General features: G+C 40.1%; 1 protein-coding gene across 2 annotated transcripts; it reads right to left on the reverse strand.

Annotated features, from left to right (window-relative positions):
• gas7 (growth arrest specific 7) lies at positions 1–25,326 on the reverse strand. Of its 2 annotated transcripts, XM_022739764.1 has the most exons (11): positions 25,144–25,326; positions 23,881–23,943; positions 18,915–19,004; positions 16,633–16,748; positions 11,264–11,338; positions 9,422–9,500; positions 7,640–7,771; positions 6,124–6,247; positions 3,219–3,298; positions 2,836–2,934; positions 1–437 (listed from the first exon to the last, which is right to left on the reverse strand). In XM_022739764.1, exons 1-11 carry the CDS (start codon positions 25,288–25,290, stop codon positions 324–326), a joined length of 1,119 nt encoding a protein of 372 aa, XP_022595485.1. In that variant the 5' UTR covers positions 25,291–25,326; the 3' UTR covers positions 1–323. The 2 variants fall into 2 exon arrangements, with proteins under 2 accessions (XP_022595485.1, XP_022595486.1); XM_022739765.1 differs by lacking the exon at positions 25,144–25,326 and having other exon boundaries at positions 23,881–24,156.
• Positions 25,327–25,776: the final 450 nt, after the last annotated feature.

The raw sequence follows: 25,776 nt of genomic DNA on the forward strand, positions 1-25,776 counted from the left end.
TTTTTTTTTTTTCTTTTTTTTTTTTTAATAGTTTCAACTTTACAACAAGTAAACAGCAGAGTATGTTAAATGGCATTCAATAAGCTAATGTTGATTATGATAGGGTTAAAATTTAGAAGGAACATGCTGGTACTTTGATCCCTTACTGTTTCCTGGCTTCAGACTGCTTTAAGAATGAACCTTTCCTCGTGTTGTTCCAGTCTGAGAGAGGATGAGCAGACTCCCTGTAGTCTGAACACGCCACTGTCCCTGTTGTTAGAGGTGTTCTGGGACTCTGTGTTATAATACTGCAGACAGAACAGCTGATCCCAGATCAGGATGGTTTATATGTCCATGTCCACAGGTCGAACCTCGCCAGTTTTATTCTCCTTCACCCACAGCTCTCGGTCTTTGGCTGGATCCACGTTCTGCAGCAGCTGGTCGACCGGCTCCACCGTCTAGAAACACGTGAACAATAACAGAATCCCATCAAGCATCAGGATCAGTACAGTTCATTTATTATTATTACTTCAGCAGGTCAGACACAAACTGTGTCTCAATTCAGGGGCTGCATCCTTCGGAGGCATTATTTGAAGTATCACAATGGCGCGACAAGCTTGTGCTGTTTCTAAGGCTCCTTCAAATGCAGCAGAGAAATACATCCTTTGTTTCCCAGGCAATGGGTCGATCTTTCACGGCCCAACCCATCCCAAGATTCCTTACACACCAGTGCTGAATCATTCTTCAAAAAGAGAATAGGAGGACTCCATAAATAAAACAGAGGCCTAGGATAAATAGGAAATCCTCTGTAGACCAGACAGTCTTGGTTCGGCCTACACGGTCTATGTGGTGTTTGGAGGCCGTGCCTTCTTAGAGCACATCCTCCAAAGGAAGGGACCACTGAATTGCGACACGGCTACAGTCTACAGACAGGAAGCTAATGGGAGTTGTTGGTCCAACACTTTGATCCAAACCAAAGAGTTCTCAGCAATTACTTGGCATAAACTGGTATGAACATTCATGGTTTTTAAGGAATAGTTTAACATTTTTGGAAAAACATTTATTGATGAGAATATTGATACACATGATATAAATGCTCTAAATTTCCAGCCTTCCAAGAGGAAAATTCTGGGTGAAATGCTGAATCCTTTCAGTTTTGTCCATCTATAAAAGTTATTGCTACAGTAAAATATCCTTATTCAAATAAAATCTATGTACACTCTACTAGCAGATCATTGTTGATCTGTGTGTGTATCTTCTATGAGGAATTCCACTTGTCAGCCAGCGCACAGAAAAGCATCTTTTTTATGGTACATTCCAACAGTGCTGACACAATATGTCTCATTAGATTTACAGGGCTTACTCTACACCTCCTAAATAAGCAGAGTGTCTGCGTGGGTTTTGCTCTGAGGCACCGAGTGATGACAGTGACTGTGTTGGATGAAAAGTCTGACAGAGGAACACCAATGGCTCACTCTGTCACAGTATCTACGCTCACCGGCAGGCTCGGCTGAAGTGGCGAGCAAGCCACGTCAAATCCAGTTAATAATAATGATAATAATGATAAATAATAATGTAAATGTTATAATGGTTTGTGTTGTTTGCTGATCAACTGATCGATTACAAAAAAAGAGGTGGGTAAACTGTTGTCCAATTGGGAATTAGAGAAATGCAAATAGCCTCCAATCTAAGCAAAATCAACTATATTTTAAGGGCTGTTTTCAGTGTGACAACCACTGCTGAAGATCTAGCTGCTGACTGTGTTGGTAAGAGGCCAAATCAGCTGTATCAGGGCACCAGCATGCACCAGTCCCTTTAACCACACACAGTATCTTCATCTCATGTCTCTCCCTCTGGAGAAAGCATTAAATACTTATTTAATATTGTTGGATACTCATGTTTAGCCTTCCTTTAAAGTGGACAAAGTAATAGAAACACCTGGACAGCACAGCGAGAGTCCTCATGTAGCAGTAGTTTTGTGTTGGCATATTGGTTCCAAATATCCTTGATTAGAAATGGGTATCGACCCTCAAAAAACAATCAAAAAAACTAACCCCTAATTCTTATTCCTTACTATGCTGCAGAAAACACACCAGTTTGTGTATTATACTGTATGTGTGTGTGATGGTGAATGAAGCACCATTTATCTTTCTCCAGTTCTTGCTGGACTAACTGTGGTGACTGCAAATTCATTTAAGCAACTACACCTACAGATTCTGTATTACACAGTCCTCACCACTGAGAACTAAAACTCTCTTTACCTGCTCTGCTGCACAAATCTGGGACAAACATTAAAAAGATTCCAGATTTAGTTTGACAATGACTATTTTTAAAAAAGTGATCTGCTCACAGTTGCACTGTAAATTATTCTGTATTTCTTCTTTTCTACTTTGTGGCTCAATGTTTTTCTGTACTATACAAATAAAGATTCCTTCTTGTCCAATAAACTGGCCTCACCATCGGCTTGTACTGATGACATGACTGTTATGAGGCTGACAACACCTTATATGAGTAAAAGTAAATTATTATTTAAGGAAGCTATGGGTATGATCTCATATTTGTTAGATTAGTTTGACTTTACTTTCTGTAATGTATAGGCTACTGTGAATTTAGGTTGTATTCATGTCAGCCTGAGGCGTAGTGTATGCACAGAGGAAAAAAATAATAATTTCATATCAGTTTTGTTTTGAGCTTTCCGAATTTGCACAGGTTAAAAAAAGACACGAGTAACCATGAATATTGATGTGCATGGAAAGGAATGAAAGCATGATTGTACAATTTAAGATTAGAGTATTTCTGTTCAGCATTGACAAAGTAAATGTTCAGTAAAATGCAGGAAAACAAATACAAACTCACACTCTGATTGAACATGTCTGTTTCATGGCGCAGAGTCGTGTACTGGCGTAAATGCTGCTGAATCCACTCGATTCGGTCGACCTCCAGTTTCTCCAGCTCCTGAAGTGGAAGGAAGACAGATGGTCAGTGCTAGACACAGCCAGTTCATCCTAGCGATGAGCTGTACTTCCTCATGTTTGAGTCTCAGACAGAAGTAAGATGGCCTTTTCTATAGAGACTGAAACATTTCATCATTATTTTCAAAAGCAAATCTGATAAAATTAGGCAAAATCATTAGATATTAACCTGAAAAAAACAATGTGAAGTGTGGTTTTTTTAGGATGCTTAAGAGGACTACAAACAGAACTGTCTGTCTAATCTGGACTACAAAGAGGAGGTTTTACCATGCTGGTGGTGACCATCTCTTCAAACCATTTCGACTGGGTTTGGTTGTACAGATCCACGCAGCGCATCAGGTCGTCTCCTGGAGAATACAGACAAGTACATGAAAGGTCAGGGGTCAGCAGCGGTCTGCTGTCAGTCCACCAGAGACACATCAATCAGCACTTACATGGAGTTAATTCTTTTCCCAAATTTTTCTAATCATCTTTTTCAGCTCTGCATGTCTGGTAGTAGTATACTGTGTAATATGATCTGTGTACGTATGGAGTAAAACCCTTAAGGACCAGCAGAGGGCGCTCAGAAATCACTCATCAATGAGTTTACTCCTTCACAGAAGAATCATGGTTTAATGTGGACAAGAAGTGTTACCATGACTTTGTTTTAGAGCGAAGTAAGGGTAGGATATAAGCTCTACATAAACATTTAATAAATGATATATAACACACTATAATGTAGGTGTAATAAGATATAAAAACCTTTTAAGTGTTTATTAATGTATAGGATTTGTCAACAATTAAAACGTATTCTATGATATCATAGCTGTTTTACAATATTAGTTGTGCATTATGTGTTTCCACACATTGGTACTCACAGGAGAACTTATACATTATCATGTTATAAATCAGCTCTTTAAATTAAATTAAATCAAATCTTCTGTGATAGTTATTCATTTTGACTGTGTGTCTCTGGAAGCTTAATCTCCATCTTGCTCATGATGCTGCACATTTCTGGGACAAACATGAAGAGGATCTCAGATTTGCTTTGACAGCTACTATTTTTAAATCATCTCTAAAATCCTCAACTGCTCACTTTACTTATTTATTTATTTATCTATTTATTTTAGAAATCTGCACTGTAAATTATTCAGCACTTGTGTTTGCTCCATTGCTCCATCACAGATCAATCATGGTTTAATGCAGATGTTTGTAGCTTTTACCATGACTTTGTTTCAGCTGTTCAAGCTGTTTCTTTATTAACAAAAGATTATTGATGATCATGACTGGCAGTGCTGGTGTCCACAGGCTCTACATTCAGACAACATATAAACTGATACAGACCCCAAATTAGAAACATTAGATATTGATTGTCATTATTTATTTCAGATCATAATATTTTACTTTTAGTTTGTTACTTCTCGTTACTTTTCAGATTAAGATTTTTGCATTAACAGATAATATGGTAAGTTTATAAAACATGTAACACACTAAACCAGCAGCTCTCAATCTTTTTGTAAAAGCAGGATACAGCTGCCCTCCTTGTCATGTCATGTCTGTGAGTCATCAGCAGTGCCAACAACAAATGATTTCAGGTAAATAAAGCCTTTTCTGTTGCATTTGGGACAAATCACAGCTGATAACTGCTCTGTAACTGCACTGTATTTCAGGTTTACTCCTCTCTTTGTCTATCTGTATTTCATTTTCATTTCATGTATTTTATTTCATTTCTAAATACATACATATTGTCTTATTGGCTTCATTCTGGTTTTCATGCTTATAGGTTTTTAATGTTATTCTAATGCTTTTCTTTGCCTGAGCAAAGCACTGTGAGCTGCCTGTGTTTCAAGTTTGAAATGTGCTATATAAGTAAGACTGTGTTGCCATGGTTGGTAACCACTGGACTAAACTAACTGTATATAAAGTAGCTAAAATTGGCTCCACCTCAAGCAGCTACAATAGTACAATGCTACTTACACACTGATACAGCAGTGTTAACAGTCAAATAATGTAATATTTAATAATACATCAGTTATATATATACACACACACACTAAATCACTAAAATCACAACGGCTCATTAAAATTCATTCAGTGAAGGTAAAAACACTTTCCTGCCTCTGGCAGCAAGTGCAGTGAGCCATAATGACATTTGGCTCAACCCTGAGGTAACAGTGGTGATCACCAACACATGGCTGACATCATTTGACTGTGGCTTACGAGTGATATTGATTAGTGCTGTGGACGGTGACTAATCTACTGAGTGGAAGAGAGGAAGAACCAGGTAAGTTCCCAGAGAGCTTTTACTCTACCGAAGTGGGAGACAACAATCGCAACACAAGCTCATCTTCTTCCTAAGTAAAATGTCAAACACAGTATCTCAGGTGGGATTTCTCTCTTTTGCTGTGCTCATCTTTTTGGTTTCTTCACTTTAGACTGGTGAAAAATTGAAAAACCAAATTCAAAGTCCATATTTTGATACACATGCAACTTCCAGTATGTGGACGTAAAGTCATTTAAATAAAGGCCTTCTGAAGCACACTAATTAACACTATATATATTATGTGTGTTTAATCTGTACAAAAACAAGTGTAAAAATGACAATTAGCTATTTCTTGGCTGAAAGCAGCTGTCAGGAAACCAGAGAAGTTACATCTCATGGCATTAGAAACAGTCCAGCACCAACCCACTGTAAAACAACAAATTGTTGTTTTTATGCACCGGTTTTTGTACGTTTTGTATCAAGGTACAAAGTTAGAGTCAGGATGCGGTTCGCCTAGCTTAGCCTGGATTGGAGGTAGGGGAAACAGCTGGGCAGATGGATAAACCTTTGTTACAAAGAAATAGTTCCGTCACCGACTCCAACCTAAAACCAAACACTGGTGTTTTTTACACTTTTTTTACACTTCAGGCTAATGTAAATTATGTCAAAATAAAGCAGACTGAAGTTGACTTAACTTGCTTTTTTCTGTGATTGACCTTCTTTATCTTTACAACACTGATAACAAATGTTAACATGTTTCCTTGTGCTTTTAAAACCTTCATTTTCAGCACTGTAGTTTTTCTCCTGCTGGTTTGGGTCACTGCAACTTCTCTCTCTTCCATGTGTCTCAATGCAGTTATTTGGTGACATCTGAATAACTTCACTGTTGTCACTGCGTCTTATCTAAGCTCGGACTCTGTGACCTCTGACCTGCTTGTGTGGATTTCCGTCGGGCCTTCTTTATGTCCTCCTCCGTCTTGTTGCTGAGTTTGATCTCCAGCTGCTGGGTCTTCACCTCCAGATCCTTCTGCCTGTCTGCCAGGGCTTTACGGGCCTACACACACACACACACACACACACACACACACACACACACACACACACACACACACACACACATAGACATCAAGCAGGATGTGTGAACGTAGAAACAACGAGTCATTCAGCATAATCCTCAGATGTACTGTACGAACATCTATTACAAGAGTCATTACAGCCTTTTCATGTTGGCTACTGATATCCACGCTCAGATCCTGGTCTCATCCTTTAACCTTTTCTTAATCCACAGTCATTGAGTCTTTCCTCTCATTCTCTATAGAGGCACCTCACCAAGGTCATGGTGTAATGGTGTTTGAAAGGTAAACATGCAGTAACAGTGATGAGCAAGCCAAGAAAATCTGTTTTTCAACAGCCAACAGCGAAAAGAAATCATGTGGGCTGGAGTGATCCTGAACCCACTGCTGTCAGGAAACCAGTGGAACCAGGAAACAATCCAGTGCAGAATTCAGTAAACTCTGAATGAAACATTGCATTGGCAGACAATAAAACTTTAAAGCTGAAGTCTGACTTTAGTTAAGATGCCCTTACACCTCAAATAGAATCTATGAGATTTATTGAAAACATACAACAACAAGTTCTTTAGTTATATGGATGATTATTTCTCATTCCAAATCCTGCACTGTTTGATTTAATTATTGATTTTTATCATTTTGACAATATATATTTAATTATTTTTTCTAATGTGCTGTATAGTTGTCCTAATATCAAAGATCCCATACTGTAGAAAGTGAAATGTCTATGTGTTGTTTGATTATAAAGCAGGTCTAGGTTCTATATTAATACTGTGAAAGTATCAAAGCCTCAGTCCACAGAGAAATGCAAAAACAGCCTGTATTCGGAAACTGAGCCTTAAAATGAACCGTCAGGACTTCTGTAACTTTGTGATGTCACAACAAAGCAGTCACCGCCCTCAGCCATGCCTCAAGCCCCATCCACCTGAACCCACCATCCAACCTTGCAGGATTTGGTGTCTATGAGTGTTTACCTGAAATCTGCTATATTTTTGTTTGATCTCTCATGAAACAAATCAGACAGGATTTATCATAATACTTGGCTTGTATTAGTTTACTTCTTGTCGTGCAGACACAGCGTTCACATATTGCTGACACCCACTGCAACGTTCATGCTGTGTGTGTTTATACAGAGGAAACAAACTCATTCATTAAAAGATTGAACAGGTTGGAAGCAAAAATAAAGTACTGTATAAAGATGTACCAAGTAAAAGCGTCACTGAAGCTCTTATGTAATCTCTGTGATGTAAACACTGATGTGTATTTGTGTTTATTTGGAAACACTGGCCAGGGAGTAGTGCAGGGAAACAGTATTCCACCAAACTGGCTGATATTAAAATAAAGAAAACCCTTGAACATGTAAAATCTCTCAGTACCTTCTCCACACCTGCGTAGCGACTCGCCAGCTGCTTCCTGAGGTCGGCGATGTGATGGTCGTACTTTTTCAGGTCCTTCTTGAAGTTGTCACCTCTGAACGTCAGCAAAGGTTTCTCTACCTCAGAGTGGAGCTGTGAAAACAAGCCACTCAGCTGTCAGTGCTGCTGCTGTAGTGTAGCAACAGAGCTTGATGTAACATATGAAAAGCGGCAGTTTTTTTTTAAACCACAGTAAAGTTCAGCTTTTTGTGACTTATTGTGTAATAACGCCTGTTTCCTGTTCTACAGTTGGATCCATCACCATAAGGGGAGAGTCTCAGATTCTGTTTCTCTCACCAAACATAGACTGACGCTAAAAACTTCTACTTAGTCAAGGACAATTAGTTAGTCTTTCTAGGAAACACAGATGGATACTGACATCTCTTTATTAACTATTTTTCACTTACCTTCCTTATCATTTCCTAGTTTTTACTTAGATAATGTGGGAATTAACACTTTCTCTATTTTCTGTATGATTGGTACAAAACTCTGTAGCCCTTTCTTGGAAATATCCTTGTAATTTACAACTAAATACTTAAATATATTTAGGAAAATATGAGGAAAGTTTCAAGGAAATTAGATGGAAAAGATGAGACTTGCAAAATAAAACATTTCCAGTGTCTGTCAGGGTTTGTTGTATTTCCATGCAGAATGCTATTCTAGTGACAATGCCAAAGCTATAGATGAAATGTAGCTTATTAGGGACTCAGAGAAGAAAATGAGCACAGTAAGACTTCTCCTTCCCGGACTGACCACGCATTACTTTCTCCTCACCCACTCTCATAATCAGGCACAGAGTGTCCGAGTGCTGGTGGAGCAGGGAAGAGCCTGCATGGCCCTGGGTGGGGGCTCCTCAGAACACGTAGCTAATTAATTAGACAACAGAGGGCGATGAGAAGCTCCGAGGCTGCCTCTGCGTTATTTAAGGCTGCGTCTGAGGCCAGTGAGCGGTTTCTGCATCGCTGCTAATCGGAGTGCGGACGGGTCATTTTCTTCGGTCAGCACCAACAAGGTTGAGGTAAACAAGCCCCCGTCACCCCAGGACATGGTCAGATCGAGTATCCATTACTGCAGTTGATTGAAATATTAAACACTTGACCTGAGGACTCCTCAACATGCAGCTTAGAGAAAGTGATAAACATCCTCATGTACCAGTATACATTATTATTATTATTATTATTATTCCAGTGATTTATGTATTCGGTGTACTTTTATGTGCTTTTTATGTCTGTGCTCCTACTTTGCATCTTTCAGTTAGCTCAATTCAGTTCAATTAACTGTTGTGTTTGTTGTATTATGTACTTGAGTGTTGCATGTTTTACAAAGCAGAGCAGTGTCCTGTATGATGTTTCTGTCTAACATTGATATTCTCTTCTCTTTTTATTATTGCTCTGCATGTTTATCAATGAACTCAATAAATGATATTCTTATATTGTATATATATATATATAATGCATTCTTATACTCATATTATCAGGCTCTGATTTTTAGGGTGACTTTTACAGACATGCTTATCAATGTGCACTGTTCCTGTTAAATAAGCCAATAAATAAATAAATTAATAAATAAATTAACCTAAGCTACTAGTTACTTTTTATACCTGAAATCTTTAAGAGGCTGGAATCAGGAAACGTTGGGAAAAAAGGAAAAGTATTTTTTCTGTCAATCAACTAATCCACCAGTTCTCTAATCGTTTTCAGTTCCAGGTGAGATTTCACAATAAAATTCCTCATTAGACGTTACCTTGTTGGAGAACTTCAGGTGAACCTCAGCCTCGTCATGGAGACTCTTCTTCAGCTGAGTCCAGGCTTCTCCGAGAGTCCTGAGAAAAGATTGAGGTGAATGGATGAAACATTCAGAGAAACACTGAGCACGTGGAGGAGGGTCCGACTGTGGTCCTCATGTATGAGGACCCCAGATCTGTGAGCCAATGGGAAGAGACTAAGTTTCCCATCACTTCTTCAGGGTTCGGCAAATTCAAGGACTTTTCTAGGTCTTTTGAGGCGCAGGTCCCTAAAATTGAAGGACTCAACAAGGCGTAGGTTGACACAGATCAATGTAAATTACTGTTAAACTAAGAATTTATATAATGAGAACTAGCAGCATTACACAAGCTCACAGACAATAATTAGAAAGAGAGAGAGGCCTGAATATGTGAACACCCCTCAACTGTGCTGTGTTACAGTGATGCAGACTCTGTGGTCTCCTGCACACATGCAGACAGCAGCATGCAGCCTAACAAAAGATACATATCAGAAAAACTTTTGCACAGAAATATATAGATTCTAGTGCTTTCAATTATCTGTCGATTTATGTCTATTTTCAAGGCCTTGATGATTTCTTTTTTCTCAAATTCACAATCTTTCAAGGATATCAAGGACCTGTGGGAACCCTGCAAACAGGCTACTACTTTTACATTTTAACATGAGCAAAACAAAGTTACATTAAACATTAGTTAGCTAATGTTATTGCTGGTGATTTTGTGTTAGTCAGTGTACCAGTGTAACACTGTACCGTTACATTTTTTTTATCCTGAGTGGAAACTAGTTCAAAAATACTGGATGATAGGTTTCTCTATGTCTTTATTGTAAAGGTTTAAAAGGCAGTGGGGCTGATTTTCACTATACGATTATCGTAACCAGAAGAATTCATGGTAACAATATTATTGCAACATCTATGGAACATTTTAAATTTGCTTTTTGTCTCTTTTTTTCAAATGAAAGTGTAGGAAGGTGGAGAGAGTGTGTGTAAAAAAGAACAACTACACTTAATGGAGAGTGAAAAGGCAAAAACATGAACTGATAAACAAAAGATCCACAAGGTCTAACATCTGCCATCACTGTATTATCAAATGTGTAGTATTAACACATTATCAATATTTCATATTTTTAAATATCATTGTTATTGTTTAATACTGGTATATCACAACACCCCTAGAAGACAGTGTGAGTTTAGGCACAAAAACTCACTGACATCAGTTTTATTCCCCAGAACATATCATATTAGATTCTGTTTCACATGGATCTGTAGGGATAACATACATTTCTCTCACACCTCATGAGAGGGAATAGTTGGCTCGTTTTTTTTACCCAGAAAAAACATCACATTAATACAACTTACAGACTTGGGTGATGTGGGTAACATCACTCTGAATAGTAGATTTCTTTCAACGAATTCCTGCAAACAAACACTCTTATTATCTGGTCCCAAGTCTGCGTCTTTGTTAGTTTCAGTTTTATGGCTGAAGCTATAATCATGGAATTTCCAGACCTGGAAAGGAACCAGAATCTACTGATCTGTTCTTTTGAGCCAAGCTTCTGTTCTCTCTGCTGAATTTGAGATCTTCTCAGAGATTTCTGTTATTTCTCTGACAAACCAACATGAAAAAACATCCCGTCTTTCATGAAGTATCTGTCTTTGAATGGTGCATCAGACACAAAAAGCAGCGTGGGAATAAGCCTATTTTAAACACTCCTATCTTTAGACGCAGTTCTGTTAATTACTGACACTATCTCCTGCTTTGCAGAGGGAGCTTTGGAGCCGCACACACTGTTTCGTCTTACAGCGAATGTTTACTGCACTCACCCTTCCTCCTGTGCTGCCAGGGGGCTCAGAGACAGCTTGGAGAGGTTCTTGGCATATTCCTCCTCAATCTTTATCCTGAAACACAAACACAGAGATGGGAAAGCTTCCTGGCAAAAAGAGAGGACAAAACTGCTTTAGTGAAGTGGAGGAAAAAAAGCTTAAACACAGATCTTTTCAACGGGGCACTGCAGCAGAATGAAGGAAAACTTCTGCTACAGTTTGCTGCAAAGACTAATGGCACACACAGCCCTGACTCCTGCACATCAAAAATGCCATTGTACTCCAGCTGTATTTTACAGAGTGACTGATTCAGACTCCTGCCTCCATTTTAGGGATGAAAATGAGATGTGCTCACATTTGCCCTGAGGGACATTCAACGAGTGGCGGCCATGTTTGTGCCCTTTGTGACATTCACCTCCTCCGCCGATATCACGTTTACCATCCACACCTGAGTAAATCTGTCACCTGAAGAAGGTCACAAGGCTCGTTCTCTGACTTAATGTTCGGATACAGAGCAGCCCAGCGAAACAACGCAGGAAAAGTCGGCACTTGAGAGAAATCTTCCTGAAGGATTTGGGAGACGGTGGCCTCTTGAATCAGGAGGAACTTCACTCATTAACTTCCCACGACTCAGACCAGGACATGAATAGAGCTTTTGTAGAATTAGGTGGAGCTAATTACATAGAGACCTAGTTATCTATGTTGCTTTTGTCAATGTGGTTCAGACTCAGTCAGTTTCCTGTATGTTCAGTTGCTGAGTTGAGATCTGTAGCTCCTTTAATTACTGGGTTCAGGCATAAATTGCAACCCTCAGCTGTGAGACACAAGTTTAAGACGAGCATCCTACAGATCCTTTATAAAATGGAGTTTTCTCTGTTGATTGTTGTGGACCTGCCCAGGCTGTTAAAGATCTTCTCTGGGCTCTGGCTCATGTTGTGGGGGACAGTGGCTCCAGTGCTTTTGCTCCTGTGCTCTGGAATCATCTCCCTGCCTCAATCCACTATCTGTTTTTAAATCTAGACTTGGGGCACCTCTTTTTTAGTCAAGCTTTTTCATTAACATAAATTATCAGCATTTAAAGTAAGAATTTAAATTGTGCCAACAGATGAACCTCGTCTCTTATTTTAGCGTGATTGAGTAGCTACTGATAACTTCAAATTTTAATCTGTGCTTCATTACAAAGAGAGAAAGTTCTGTTGACTTGTGTTTTTCAGTTGGGGAATGCAGGAAAATCAATTTGCATCTGACCTGTTAAATCTTGCCAAAACTCATATTAAATAAACCTTTATTTTATTATTAATTCAGTGTAATTGATAAATTGGTCCTTTTCAAGTTTGAACTGTTTAATTAATCACTTTCAGAACTTAAAATCATAAGCGCAGTTTACAAAATGTGCAATGGATTGTTTATTTAACTCATCAAATCAAGTTATTTAGAAATGCCTTTAGCTTATTGACTTATACTTCCCACCATGCATTGTATTAAGAATAAAATACTTAATTTTTCTGATATAAAATACCTACAAGATGGAGGATGTTATGTGTCTGTTTATACATGTTTATACATACACAGTGTCCCTGTTTCTTTCAGAGTACTACAGCTGGTATATCTGGGCTTCTCAAAACCTGGATAAGAACTTATCCAGGTTTCTAATATGATGTTTTCATGTGCAAACACAAAAAGGGAATACTTCAAACCCTGATCAAAACCAGGATACTTATGTCCATGTGAACACACTCAATGTGTTAGTTCCTCTCTTAACACTCTCTGACTTCTCACCCCTGTGGCTTTCAGACCAAATCTTTAAAACCCAGTCACAAATATACAGGTTCATTTAAAAAAAAAAAAAAAAAAAGTTAAATGATTTCCTAAAACAGCTGGGTGCAGTAGCTTTTAACAATTGTCACTCAAACATGAGGAAATAGAGCATTTGTTAGGGACTATTTTCAGTAGGGGATTAATCCACATTTGATGCTCTAGTGAGTATTTGTGGTAGCAGGATGGTGTGTGTGATTGAGTCAAAATAAACAACAGTGTGTGTTAATGGTGATGAAGGAACATGTCACCCAGTGACACAGTGTGGCTCACTGATGTGTTTTAATAATTTTTGGAAACAATGGAGCTCCATGGCGGAAAAACATGATTTATCAGACTTTAGATACACACACACAATACTTGGTGGTGAGATCAATTCATTGATGGTTTTGGTCTTTCAATGGGTTTTGCTGACAGTGATAAAAATATCACCAGTCTCATTTTTTAAATGTGCCACTGACAAGCTCACACATTTTGTTTTCTGAGCCAGTTTCATGTAACTAACTTCTATTTTAAACAACAAGTGGCTCCTTCAATGGGAATATTTCTGCCTCCAGAGCAGCTCTGCTTCTGACACTCTTGTTAATTAATTTATAAACCTTGCTGTGAGGAAGCAACACAGTCCTTTTTGTTGTTATAATCCAGTCTTATCTGACATTAAAGCTGTTACCTCTCGTGGATAAACTCAGCCATCTCTTTCTGCATCTGTTTGCCCTTCAGCTGCTTCTGCAGAAGAACCTCGAAGCCCGCCACTGAGGTGGTCCCCTGGGGGTCTTTCTTGTCGGTCTGAAGAACAGGAGGGCATCATTCAAAGACAGCAGTGGACAAATAAACAACCACAGCTACAAGTTCATGGACAGAGTGTCCTGTAACATCTCTGTGTTGTTTACATTTGAGAGCATGTAGGTTTATGAGAATGGGCTTTGGGTGGTGAGTCAGAAACTATGAGCATGAATGTGTGACTCACACTCGCATGTCAAGGAGGGCATGCGTTGGTGTGTGTGTGTGTGCGTCAATCACTGATGGGTGAATGTGTATTAGGTGTGTGTTCTTGAGCACGAAAATGTCAAACAAGATTCAGCAATGTGCAGCACTCTGTCTTGTTTGTGACAGGAGTGATGTGTGTCGCCACGTGGAACAGAGGTGCCAGATTTATTTCACACAGCAGGTTTGAGCAGCAGCTCAGTCGACGCACAAGACATCACGAGCAACACGACACGACAGGCTGCAAACAAGGAGAAAAACAGCAATAAAGGAGGAGGAAACAGGCATCGGATTTCAGTCAATAACGCAGGATGAAGGGTGTTCGATTCGAATCTAATTTAGGGTGGAAATGTATGGAAACTGAAAATTACAGGAGCCACTGGGGAAACATTAGAAGCAGGAAGATCATTGTGTTTGCAGAGAAGCCGGTCGATTGGTTTTCCACCTGTAATCCTCCAACATGAAAGCCAATAGCATCTTTTGTTAAATGAGAAGAAGAGTATTGGATCCATTTGCAACCAACAAGAACATATCTGCTGTTTCACTCATGTTTTAGTCGCATAATTTATTTTAAACAGAATTTAAGTCTCATTTAGCTTCCAACTGCAGCATACATTTACCATCATAGAAATGTTCTAAAGGTCAATAAAACCTGTTGATGGGAATCTTCTGTGTTTTGTTCGCGGTTTGCCGAAACAAACAAATACATACTTTACATACATACTCTATGATAACAGCAACACATTTGAAAAAGTTACCTTGTGATATAGGGAAGAAAAAAAGAAAAGAAGGAAAAAAAAAAACTTGCACTATGCTAACTCTAACTCTAATACTGGATTTAGACTGGACAACTGTATCAGTATTTGAGTACAGCTGCTTAGTCTATCAATTGATTTGTTTTTTGGGAAAAAATGATTCCTATGGTTCTTCAAATGTGACAGCTCACTGGTTTTCTTGGTCTTACAGTCAACTTTTGCTCTAGGCGATTAACTGGTCTGATCTAATCAATTATGAAAATAAACAATAGCTGCAGCTTAATATCTAAAAGTTTTAAACATCTGATAATGTTTGATATTTACTTTTACTTTATCAGAATCTCTGTTAACTGTTTGTAGTCATATCTACTCTTTTTATCCATAGTAATAAAAAACTAGACAATAGAACTAAATTTTAAGTTTTTAAATATCACGATAGAGAAACATATATTTCTGTAGTCTTTTAAATGTTTTCAGATCAGATGAAGGAGAAGTTGAGAAAAAATCCTGCTTTTTTTAGGAGATAAAAGTGTGAGATGAGGCTGATTTCTAAGATTTCAAACAGAAGACATTCTGAGTTAACGTGGATTTTCAAGGATAGTAACAACACCAATGTGTAACTGGGACCTCTGAAGTATGAGAACCTCATTCAAATCTCATTTTTGTAACTACGCTAAAAACTAAAAATCCAGTCTTGGAACGGGGCCTCTCTCAGCAATATGTCACATGGCTCAGTTCATCTGTTTAGATAAAGGATGGTAATGTTTATTTATTTATTTAATAAAACTAATGTTGTTATTTCAGTGTTTTTTGTGTTGGCAGCATTTAACAAATACCATTTCCCATGGACAGTTGCAGGCTAATGCTGCGTTCATGTCATTTGAAACGGTTGGTAAAGAAGAGAAAGCTTCTCGTGGTAACAACTTGCAAGCGCTCACATCGTTTGACAGCTGACGACTGTTGCGATGACAGAGGTGACTGTGTGCGGGTTAAAAATACTTTGCATTGATAGTATAACACCATATCCCTTCAATGGACTTTGGTTGATTTGAGGCATCGAGTTTCCCAGTTGAAACAACCTCTTGGATGTTGGATGTATGGTACATAGTGTTAGTGTTAGGTCTCAGGTCTCTGCATAACTGTGGCACTTATCATCATCAAAATANAAAAAAAAAAAAAAAAAAAGTTAAATGATTTCCTAAAACAGCTGGGTGCAGTAGCTTTTAACAATTGTCCCTCAAACATGAGGAAATAGAGCATTTGTTAGGGACTATTTTCAGTAGGGGATTAATCCACATTTGATGCTCTAGTGAGTATTTGTGGTAGCAGGATGATGTGTGTGATTGAGTCAAAATAAACAACAGTGTGTGTTAATGGTGATGAAGGAACATGTCACCCAGTGACACAGTGTGGCTCACTGATGTGTTTTAATAATTTTTGGAAACAATGGAGCTCCATGGCGGAAAAACATGATTTATCAGACTTTAGATACACACACACAATACTTGGTGGTGAGATCAATTCATTGATGGTTTTGGTCTTTCAATGGGTTTTGCTGACAGTGATAAAAATATCACCAGTCTCATTTTTTAAATGTGCCACTGACAAGCTCACACATTTTGTTTTCTGAGCCAGTTTCATGTAACTAACTTCTATTTTAAACAACAAGTGGCTCCTTCAATGGGAATATTTCTGCCTCCAGAGCAGCTCTGCTTCTGACACTCTTGTTAATTAATTTATAAACCTTGCTGTGAGGAAGCAACACAGTCCTTTTTGTTGTTATAATCCAGTCTTATCTGACATTAAAGCTGTTACCTCTCGTGGATAAACTCAGCCATCTCTTTCTGCATCTGTTTGCCCTTCAGCTGCTTCTGCAGAAGAACCTCGAAGCCCGCCACTGAGGTGGTCCCCTGGGGGTCTTTCTTGTCGGTCTGAAGAACAGGAGGGCATCATTCAAAGACAGCAGTGGACAAATAAACAACCACAGCTACAAGTTCATGGACAGAGTGTCCTGTAACATCTCTGTGTTGTTTACATTTGAGAGCATGTAGGTTTATGAGAATGGGCTTTGGGTGGTGAGTCAGAAACTATGAGCATGAATGTGTGACTCACACTCGCATGTCAAGGAGGGCATGCGTTGGTGTGTGTGTGTGTGCGTCAATCACTGATGGGTGAATGTGTATTAGGTGTGTGTTCTTGAGCACGAAAATGTCAAACAAGATTCAGCAATGTGCAGCACTCTGTCTTGTTTGTGACAGGAGTGATGTGTGTCGCCACGTGGAACAGAGGTGCCAGATTTATTTCACACAGCAGGTTTGAGCAGCAGCTCAGTCGACGCACAAGACATCACGAGCAACACGACACGACAGGCTGCAAACAAGGAGAAAAACAGCAATAAAGGAGGAGGAAACAGGCATCGGATTTCAGTCAATAACGCAGGATGAAGGGTGTTCGATTCGAATCTAATTTAGGGTGGAAATGTATGGAAACTGAAAATTACAGGAGCCACTGGGGAAACATTAGAAGCAGGAAGATCATTGTGTTTGCAGAGAAGCCGGTCGATTGGTTTTCCACCTGTAATCCTCCAACATGAAAGCCAATAGCATCTTTTGTTAAATGAGAAGAAGAGTATTGGATCCATTTGCAACCAACAAGAACATATCTGCTGTTTCACTCATGTTTTAGTCGCATAATTTATTTTAAACAGAATTTAAGTCTCATTTAGCTTCCAACTGCAGCATACATTTACCATCATAGAAATGTTCTAAAGGTCAATAAAACCTGTTGATGGGAATCTTCTGTGTTTTGTTCGCGGTTTGCCGAAACAAACAAATACATACTTTACATACATACTCTATGATAACAGCAACACATTTGAAAAAGTTACCTTGTGATATAGGGAAGAAAAAAAGAAAAGAAGGAAAAAAAAAAACTTGCACTATGCTAACTCTAACTCTAATACTGGATTTAGACTGGACAACTGTATCAGTATTTGAGTACAGCTGCTTAGTCTATCAATTGATTTGTTTTTTGGGAAAAAATGATTCCTATGGTTCTTCAAATGTGACAGCTCACTGGTTTTCTTGGTCTTACAGTCAACTTTTGCTCTAGGCGATTAACTGGTCTGATCTAATCAATTATGAAAATAAACAATAGCTGCAGCTTAATATCTAAAAGTTTTAAACATCTGATAATGTTTGATATTTACTTTTACTTTATCAGAATCTCTGTTAACTGTTTGTAGTCATATCTACTCTTTTTATCCATAGTAATAAAAAACTAGACAATAGAACTAAATTTTAAGTTTTTAAATATCACGATAGAGAAACATATATTTCTGTAGTCTTTTAAATGTTTTCAGATCAGATGAAGGAGAAGTTGAGAAAAAATCCTGCTTTTTTTAGGAGATAAAAGTGTGAGATGAGGCTGATTTCTAAGATTTCAAACAGAAGACATTCTGAGTTAACGTGGATTTTCAAGGATAGTAACAACACCAATGTGTAACTGGGACCTCTGAAGTATGAGAACCTCATTCAAATCTCATTTTTGTAACTACGCTAAAAACTAAAAATCCAGTCTTGGAACGGGGCCTCTCTCAGCAATATGTCACATGGCTCAGTTCATCTGTTTAGATAAAGGATGGTAATGTTTATTTATTTATTTAATAAAACTAATGTTGTTATTTCAGTGTTTTTTGTGTTGGCAGCATTTAACAAATACCATTTCCCATGGACAGTTGCAGGCTAATGCTGCGTTCATGTCATTTGAAACGGTTGGTAAAGAAGAGAAAGCTTCTCGTGGTAACAACTTGCAAGCGCTCACATCGTTTGACAGCTGACGACTGTTGCGATGACAGAGGTGACTGTGTGCGGGTTAAAAATACTTTGCATTGATAGTATAACACCATATCCCTTCAATGGACTTTGGTTGATTTGAGGCATCGAGTTTCCCAGTTGAAACAACCTCTTGGATGTTGGATGTATGGTACATAGTGTTAGTGTTAGGTCTCAGGTCTCTGCATAACTGTGGCACTTATCATCATCAAAATATCACCTGGGACAGTTCTGTTGCAGTTGCTGTGTTTCAGCAAAACTCACCCAGAAGTAATCGCAGTAGCTCCATTCGTTGGGTTTGAGGAGCTGCTGCTCCGGACCTTCTCCAGGCAGAGGGAAAGTTACACAGTTGATCTGAAGTGCAGAGAGAAGAAACACAGAGATGTTTCCAGTGACAAATAACAGAGCTGCGAACGGCTGTGAGCCAAACGCATATGTGAGTGTATTGCAACAGTAGAAATATTATCTTTGAGAGAGTGAGGTAACAGGCCTGGGTTTTATTTGGATCGTGTAGATGAGAGGAAAAAGGTCAGACATGAGTAAACATATGAATGAGCCAATGTTGGCCATCCAGAAGGTGACCCATGGGCCTTCAGGGGGGGAGAGAAATAGGGAGAAAACAGAGAGAGAGACAAGCCTCTCCAGCTGAAAACAGAGGGACCTTTTCTACAATGTCCCTAAAATTAAACAAATGAACTTTATACACTTGAGAATATGTGTTGTTACAGATAAACACACAGCACTCAAGTCTGAACACAGACTCCATGGTCCACAGCATCTTCAATTACTCTTGGGGCTGCAATTATGTAATGCTCACCATCTGTGAGCCCTCCTTCCTGGCAAGGCGAGATACCCTCTGTGCCATGTCAACCGCTGTTGCAAACTGCATGGGCATCCAGACAGGATGCCTCATCCACAAACACACAAAAACACACTGAGTCACAGTGTTTACAGCCTGAGCTCACCACTGTACTGCTGCCACACACACTAAAGAAAAACATGCAGCATTTAGCTCACTCAGCTGAACTGCTTCATTTCTTTCACTTTCAAATTTCAAGTAAAAGTGGGAGATGGATCATTTCACGCATCTGAACAACATAATATGAGCGAACAAAAAGTGGGTTCTTGGGACAGATCTTTCACTGAAATGAAACGGTCTGGTCTATGGAGGATTACTCATTTATACTCCTTTATCCTGATTTATTTGCGGAGTCCACCTTATTCATCTCTGGTGCGCAACAAATCTTGGGATAGGTTGGACCACGGAGGATCCACCCGCTGGATCCTTCATTGCCTGGGAAACGCAGGACGCATTTGAAGGAGCCATTGAAACGGGAGAACCTTGTCCTACTGCTGCAGCCTTCGAAGGATGCAACCCTTGAATCGAGACACAGCTTATATGCTGCTTATAAATGCTAAACACTAAAGTGTTACAACAGAAAAAATATGAAACACTTTAAAATTCCTCATTGTTTTATAAGAATTTGACTCTTTAGGATCCAATAAAAAGTTAATTTATTAAACTGTATTTGTGCCATTAACCCCTGAACACACTCCCTCATTCTCGTGCACCAACCTGGTCTACTTTAAATGTTAAAACCAAAATGTCAGACTGAGTAGAAGACATACTGAGCCAAAGTTACAAAGACACAACCATAGTAGAAAAGGTTATTTGCCCCACCTACTTTTCTTTTAAAAATGTAATAAAAGGCCTGCATTAGGAGCTGTAGTCACAAGTCTGAACCAATTCTGTTCAACAGCTGCTGCAGTGATGTGTGGATCCTAAAACAGATAGAATTAGGAGACTTAGAGCCTTTAGACAAAGTATAATCTATCAGGATTGTGTGAAGATTGAGTTCAGTACAAACTGAAACACACCTTAAGTAGTGACTCTAAGGCCAGTAATTGAATTTTAAGGGAGTCTTTTGATGTAACACTCTGACACTTTGTCTGTTTGGTGCTGAGCAGGCAGTGTTTCTGACGAACAGTCTACAGTATGAGCAGCCAGAAAACCAACGATGACCTGAAAAGACCAAAAAGCAGCTACAGAGCTGCTGATCATTTTCTGTGGACTCTGCACCATAGACACATCTGATTTATTTAAAAATATGACTTTAATGTACAACATCTCTGTCAGTGGAATGAGATTCTCCTCTCTGTTACTGTCGCACTTTGTAATTTATCATGATAATATGGGAGTATGTTTACATAAAACACTGAGCATGAAAAAGCCAAAGATCCAACGAATACTCGACATCTCGAGATTGACCTCTTCATTCTCTGCACTGCAACCGCAGCACTTCATCTGAGCAGCTTCCAATAAACAACTTGAAAAACAGATGAGTAATACTCTTGCCTCTCTTACATAATCACTAAAATCCAGAGGAAATACTGACATGGCCACTTGCCAAACAGGCATACCAATACAACAGGAAACAACTACAACGCGAGCAGTGATATACATAAACAAGACACATTAACTCTCAGTAGCATTCTATAATCTAAAGGAGCAGCAGTGTGATTTACTCCACGTGCCGACCAGTCACTTTGTTCATTTTCTGCCTCAGAGATCATACTGATTGTCATGGGCACCAGATTTTCCATTACACTGGCTCCACATTTATCATGACTGTTGTTTATCTGCCTCTCACATCCTGAAGAAAATGAGACCATTTATCTGCAGGAAGCCTGTCCGACAGACTTACTTCTCCTTTATGGCTGTTTAGTGAGGTACTCCAGGGTTGGGGGTAAAATATTAATATAGATTACCTAAATGACACAGCATGTAACAAACCCTTTTGAGGGATCTGAGGCCGTTCTAGGGATGTTTGAAGTCGTTGGACGTGGGATGTTGCAGCAGGCTGTGTTGCCATGTTGCATTCTTGTATGTTGCAGTTTAGCACAAAACAAAGCTGTGAGCAACATATAACAGCGCTGATTTGTCGAGTGATTTGGGACATTTTGTCCTCACTCACGATTCATAAACATGCACTCTCATGAGGGTTTTATATCCAGGCTGCGGGCTATGGTTATTTCATCACACATTTTAAGATTTTATTTTTTTTGTTCTTTTTTTCTTTGCTGAATACGAGGAAAAAAATCATGACACAGTCAAAGAACTAATGGCCCATGAGACATGAAAAATAATGGTTTTGCAGTCAAACAAACAACTGAAACATTTCCTCTCTCCAACAGAATGTTTCAGCAAATGAGACTGTAGGATGCTCTGCCGCTGTTGCTAAGCAACAAATTACTTTTGCTGTAAAAGACCCCCCCTGCCTCCCATCCACATACACACATCTTCCCATAACAAAACAATCTCACACTTTCTCTCTATTGCCTTTTTCTTCCCTTATTCCTCCCTTCTCCTCTTTGCTGACCAATTGAAACCTCCCATCCGAGTCCCGCCAACGACGCCAGATGACTCTCTTTAACGAGCTGCCGTTCCCAGCGTGCCTGTACTGAGCGCATGCAGCATAGCAACAAGTCAGACTGAATGAATGTTTAATAAGATGAAAAGCATAAAAGGCTGAAACAGATGAATTTGGTCTGACTGGTCGCCGTTGGTGAAGGTGAAAACAAGGTTACAGAGCGGCTCCTTGATTCTCCTATCTGATGTGCGAAGCCACGGCGTCCTGTGAGGGTCCATTTTGCCAACAGTCATGGATGTGTGCGTCTCCATGACAACTGTGGAAGGGTTGTGTAATGTGAGGTGCACCATGGCGAACAAAAAGACACCTTTGTGGACTGACGTCATCCGGCCACAACTGCAGATATAATCTTCCTCACCTGTAATTTTTTTCCAGCTCCACTCGTTGCAGCAGAAATAATGAATATGCAGGATTAGTTTACACCACTGCACACTTCTGCCTTTTCATAGGTGAAGACTTCTCTGCAGACATGAAATTATGCTAAACTACAATTAAATAAATAAATAAATAAATCTCTCATGCCTCAGCTCTACACGAGAATTCAGTGGATACACATGGAGCCAAAGCACACCGTGTAAGCATCATCTATCAGCGGTGAAACCCTTCGAAAAGGCCATGCAATAAAAGAGGAGGACATCTTTTTTTTTTTTTCTTTTTTTTTTCAAACAGTACGTCTTTACTGAATATCTGAATGGCTCACCCACCCCCCCCACCACCACCGTCTCCTATGCCAGTGTTTTCCATTTCAACACCCATTAATCAGTGCTATTGCTTTTGTCACCATGGAAACTGGACTTGCTGCATCTCTCACAAAGGTCTGGTTGGGGTTTTTCACAATAGCTAGACTGACGGCTCCCGTGGCTGCAGCAGGTCAGCGAGCCCATCGAGCGCAAAATCAGCCCCTGTGAGACACAAAAAAACCCTCTGTCTGCCTTCACTACCACCACCACAGGTTCGCCTAACCCTTTGCTATTCCCCTCCTCCTTCAACAGTCATCATTATGGACTAAGAGATTACATAACCACAGCTACTGTCTGGGCATCTTGAGACAAAGATACTGTATACTTCATAGGATATATCCTGGTGTAGAGCACATTTAAATCCTCCTCACTACAGACTGACAAAGAGGAGTTTACAGCCTAAATTCTACTACAAACAGAAAGGGAGTTATTTAGTGTTCACTTCCCAAATGTTACTGGATGACAAACAGCAGCGCTGTGTGACCTGCACTGCCCTGCAAATTACATGTGCAGCCCTTTGAGGAAGAAAAAAAAAGGGGAATAAAATACCACACTGAGCAACAACTCAATGCCAAAACCACTCAGAGATTGCTTCTTTATCTGACAGACAGAAGGCTGTGTGATACTAAAAATACCAACCATCAGTCTGCAGGCTACTAGATCATCTCTGGACTTTTCACTCACTTAAATAATAATTCAGCATGATGGAAACACATGAGCGTGTTAAGAGCATAAATTTATCTTTGACAAGCATTAAATCAATATTATAGATCAAGACCAGTCAAGTCGGTGAGATAGAAATGAGAGCAGAACTCCTGGACAGCTTTTTCTTCATTCAGACTAATGTGGTTTCCAATATGCAGGGAACCCCGTGTTACTCTACATTGCACTACAAATAATGTCAACAGATGACAGAAAACAGGAAAAAAAGATGAGGCATGAACTTATTTCTGGGACATGGGGAGCCTCAGAGACACTCAGAAGATGAAGATAGAGCGAGAGAAGTAGATGGAAGAAGCTGAGGAAGAGGAGACGAGGATTAAGTTCCTGGGTACTCACAGTGATCTTGGTCTCCTTGACCTCCTTGATCTGCCTCTTGGCCGGTGAAATGGAGCCAGGGGGCTGCGGGGCGAGACAGGAGGGATCGTCAAAACTCTCCTCAGTATCAAAGCTGGCTTCCATCATCATCCCTCTCACCTCCTCCTGCTTCTCTATTCTGGGAAAGCCTCGCTCTCTCTCTCCCTCCACGCACCGAGGCTGCCTTCAGTCTCACAAGCCACGGAGTGAGTGGAGAAGAGTCGCGTTGCAGGGGGAGGGGAGGGGGAGTGGGGGTGTGTAGTGGTGGGAAGGTAGCGCAAGGGTTGAGGAGGAGGAGGTGGGGTGGGGTGGGGGGAGTTGTAGGGAAGCGTGACGAAGTCTAGCCTCCGGTTAAGCTGCTGTCACACGAGTTTTAAGGTTGAAGGCTGCAAGGAGATGGATGCTGCCTGCAAGGGAGCTCTGTGTACCCACCACCACCTCACCTTCACCCCTCACCCCTCACCAAACGCCATCCATGCAGAGAGACAGAAAGAGCAAGTTCACGGATGAAGATGCTGGAGCACAAGGCGAGGATGTGAAGGAAAAAAGGGCATCAAGAAAGAAATAGAAAAAAAGGCAGAAAGACTTAAGAGAATAAAATGAGGAAGATGAGGGTGAGGAGGAGGAGGAGGGGGATTTATTTACATGATCCTTGCCACACCTCCCTCCCCAGAGAGCCTGATAGTGAAGGAGGAGGGAGCAGCAGCAGTGGGGGAGGAGGGGGAGGAAGAGGCGGCGGCGGCAGCGGCGGTGGGGGTTGGTTTCATGGAAATGGCTGAATGATGATGTTTAAGAGACTAATTACGATTGCGAGGGAAACTGGAGGAGGTGGGGGGGGGGCTGGCAGCCAATGAGATGCAGCTTCTGTGATTGTGGGTTTATGTGTTGGAAGAAATGTGTGTGTGTTTAAGATAGAAGGGGTTAAAAGGTGTGCTGAGGAGGCAAATTCAGGGACCGTGTATCAACAACAACTGAAATACTTGTGTGTATTTGAGTGTGTTCAGTGCGGCACTGTGTGTTTACAGTAAGTATGTGTTCGCAAGACGGCAGCAGCTACATCGTCATCATCTTTCTCATATGACAGCACTTCACCCGAGGCTTCAAACACCAGCCATGTGCAGAGTCCGCTCTGCAGCTAGGACGGCACACATGATCACTGCAGCGCTCACACCTTCTTACAACATCCACCTTGTCCAACTACACCATCACAGCCAGAACAAACCCTACATCCACTCGCATTCTCACCTTCGCTGTACAGAACATGGCGGAGGGCAGCTCTGACCACCACAGTCCCGCTCCAGGTTTTTCGTGATCCGTGGCTCCCAGCACTCCCAGCTTGAGTTTCAACTGTCTTGGCTGGCCTCTTTTTCCAAAACTGACAACCTCTGACATGTGGAGTCCAAATCTCAGTCGCCCATATGGCCCAAGTGTCTGTCCATCTACACTCTCCAGTGTGATCATGACACGATATGCCCTCGTCTGACTTGCAATTAGTCACGTGGGTTGGCATGTAATCGATGTTGGCCCAGGTTCATCAGAGCTGCGGGAGCGGCCCTGCCTTCAGTGGAGAGCGGCAGCTTTATCTCATGGAAATACTGATATCATATGGTGAACTGAGAACACTACTTATATGGGAGAATGCAGCAGGCAATTAATCTGTCATGATTATCTTTATTTATCTATTAGTTTATGAAATGAAAGATTGATTGCAAATTTTCTCAGTCCAAGGTGACATCTTTCAAGTGTTTTTATTTACCAAACATATTCTGCTTACAACAATTTAAAACAAAAGAAAAGCCACAAATCCTCATGTTTGAGAAGCTGGAAACTGGGAATGTCCAGCAATTTGTTTGGGACATAATCAGTTGTCAAAGTTGT

The sequence above is a fragment of the Seriola dumerili genome, unplaced genomic scaffold (assembly GCF_002260705.1).
Source record: "Seriola dumerili isolate Sdu_G_001 unplaced genomic scaffold, Sdu_1.0 BDQW01000044.1, whole genome shotgun sequence".
Classification (NCBI taxonomy): domain Eukaryota; kingdom Metazoa; phylum Chordata; class Actinopteri; order Carangiformes; family Carangidae; genus Seriola; species Seriola dumerili.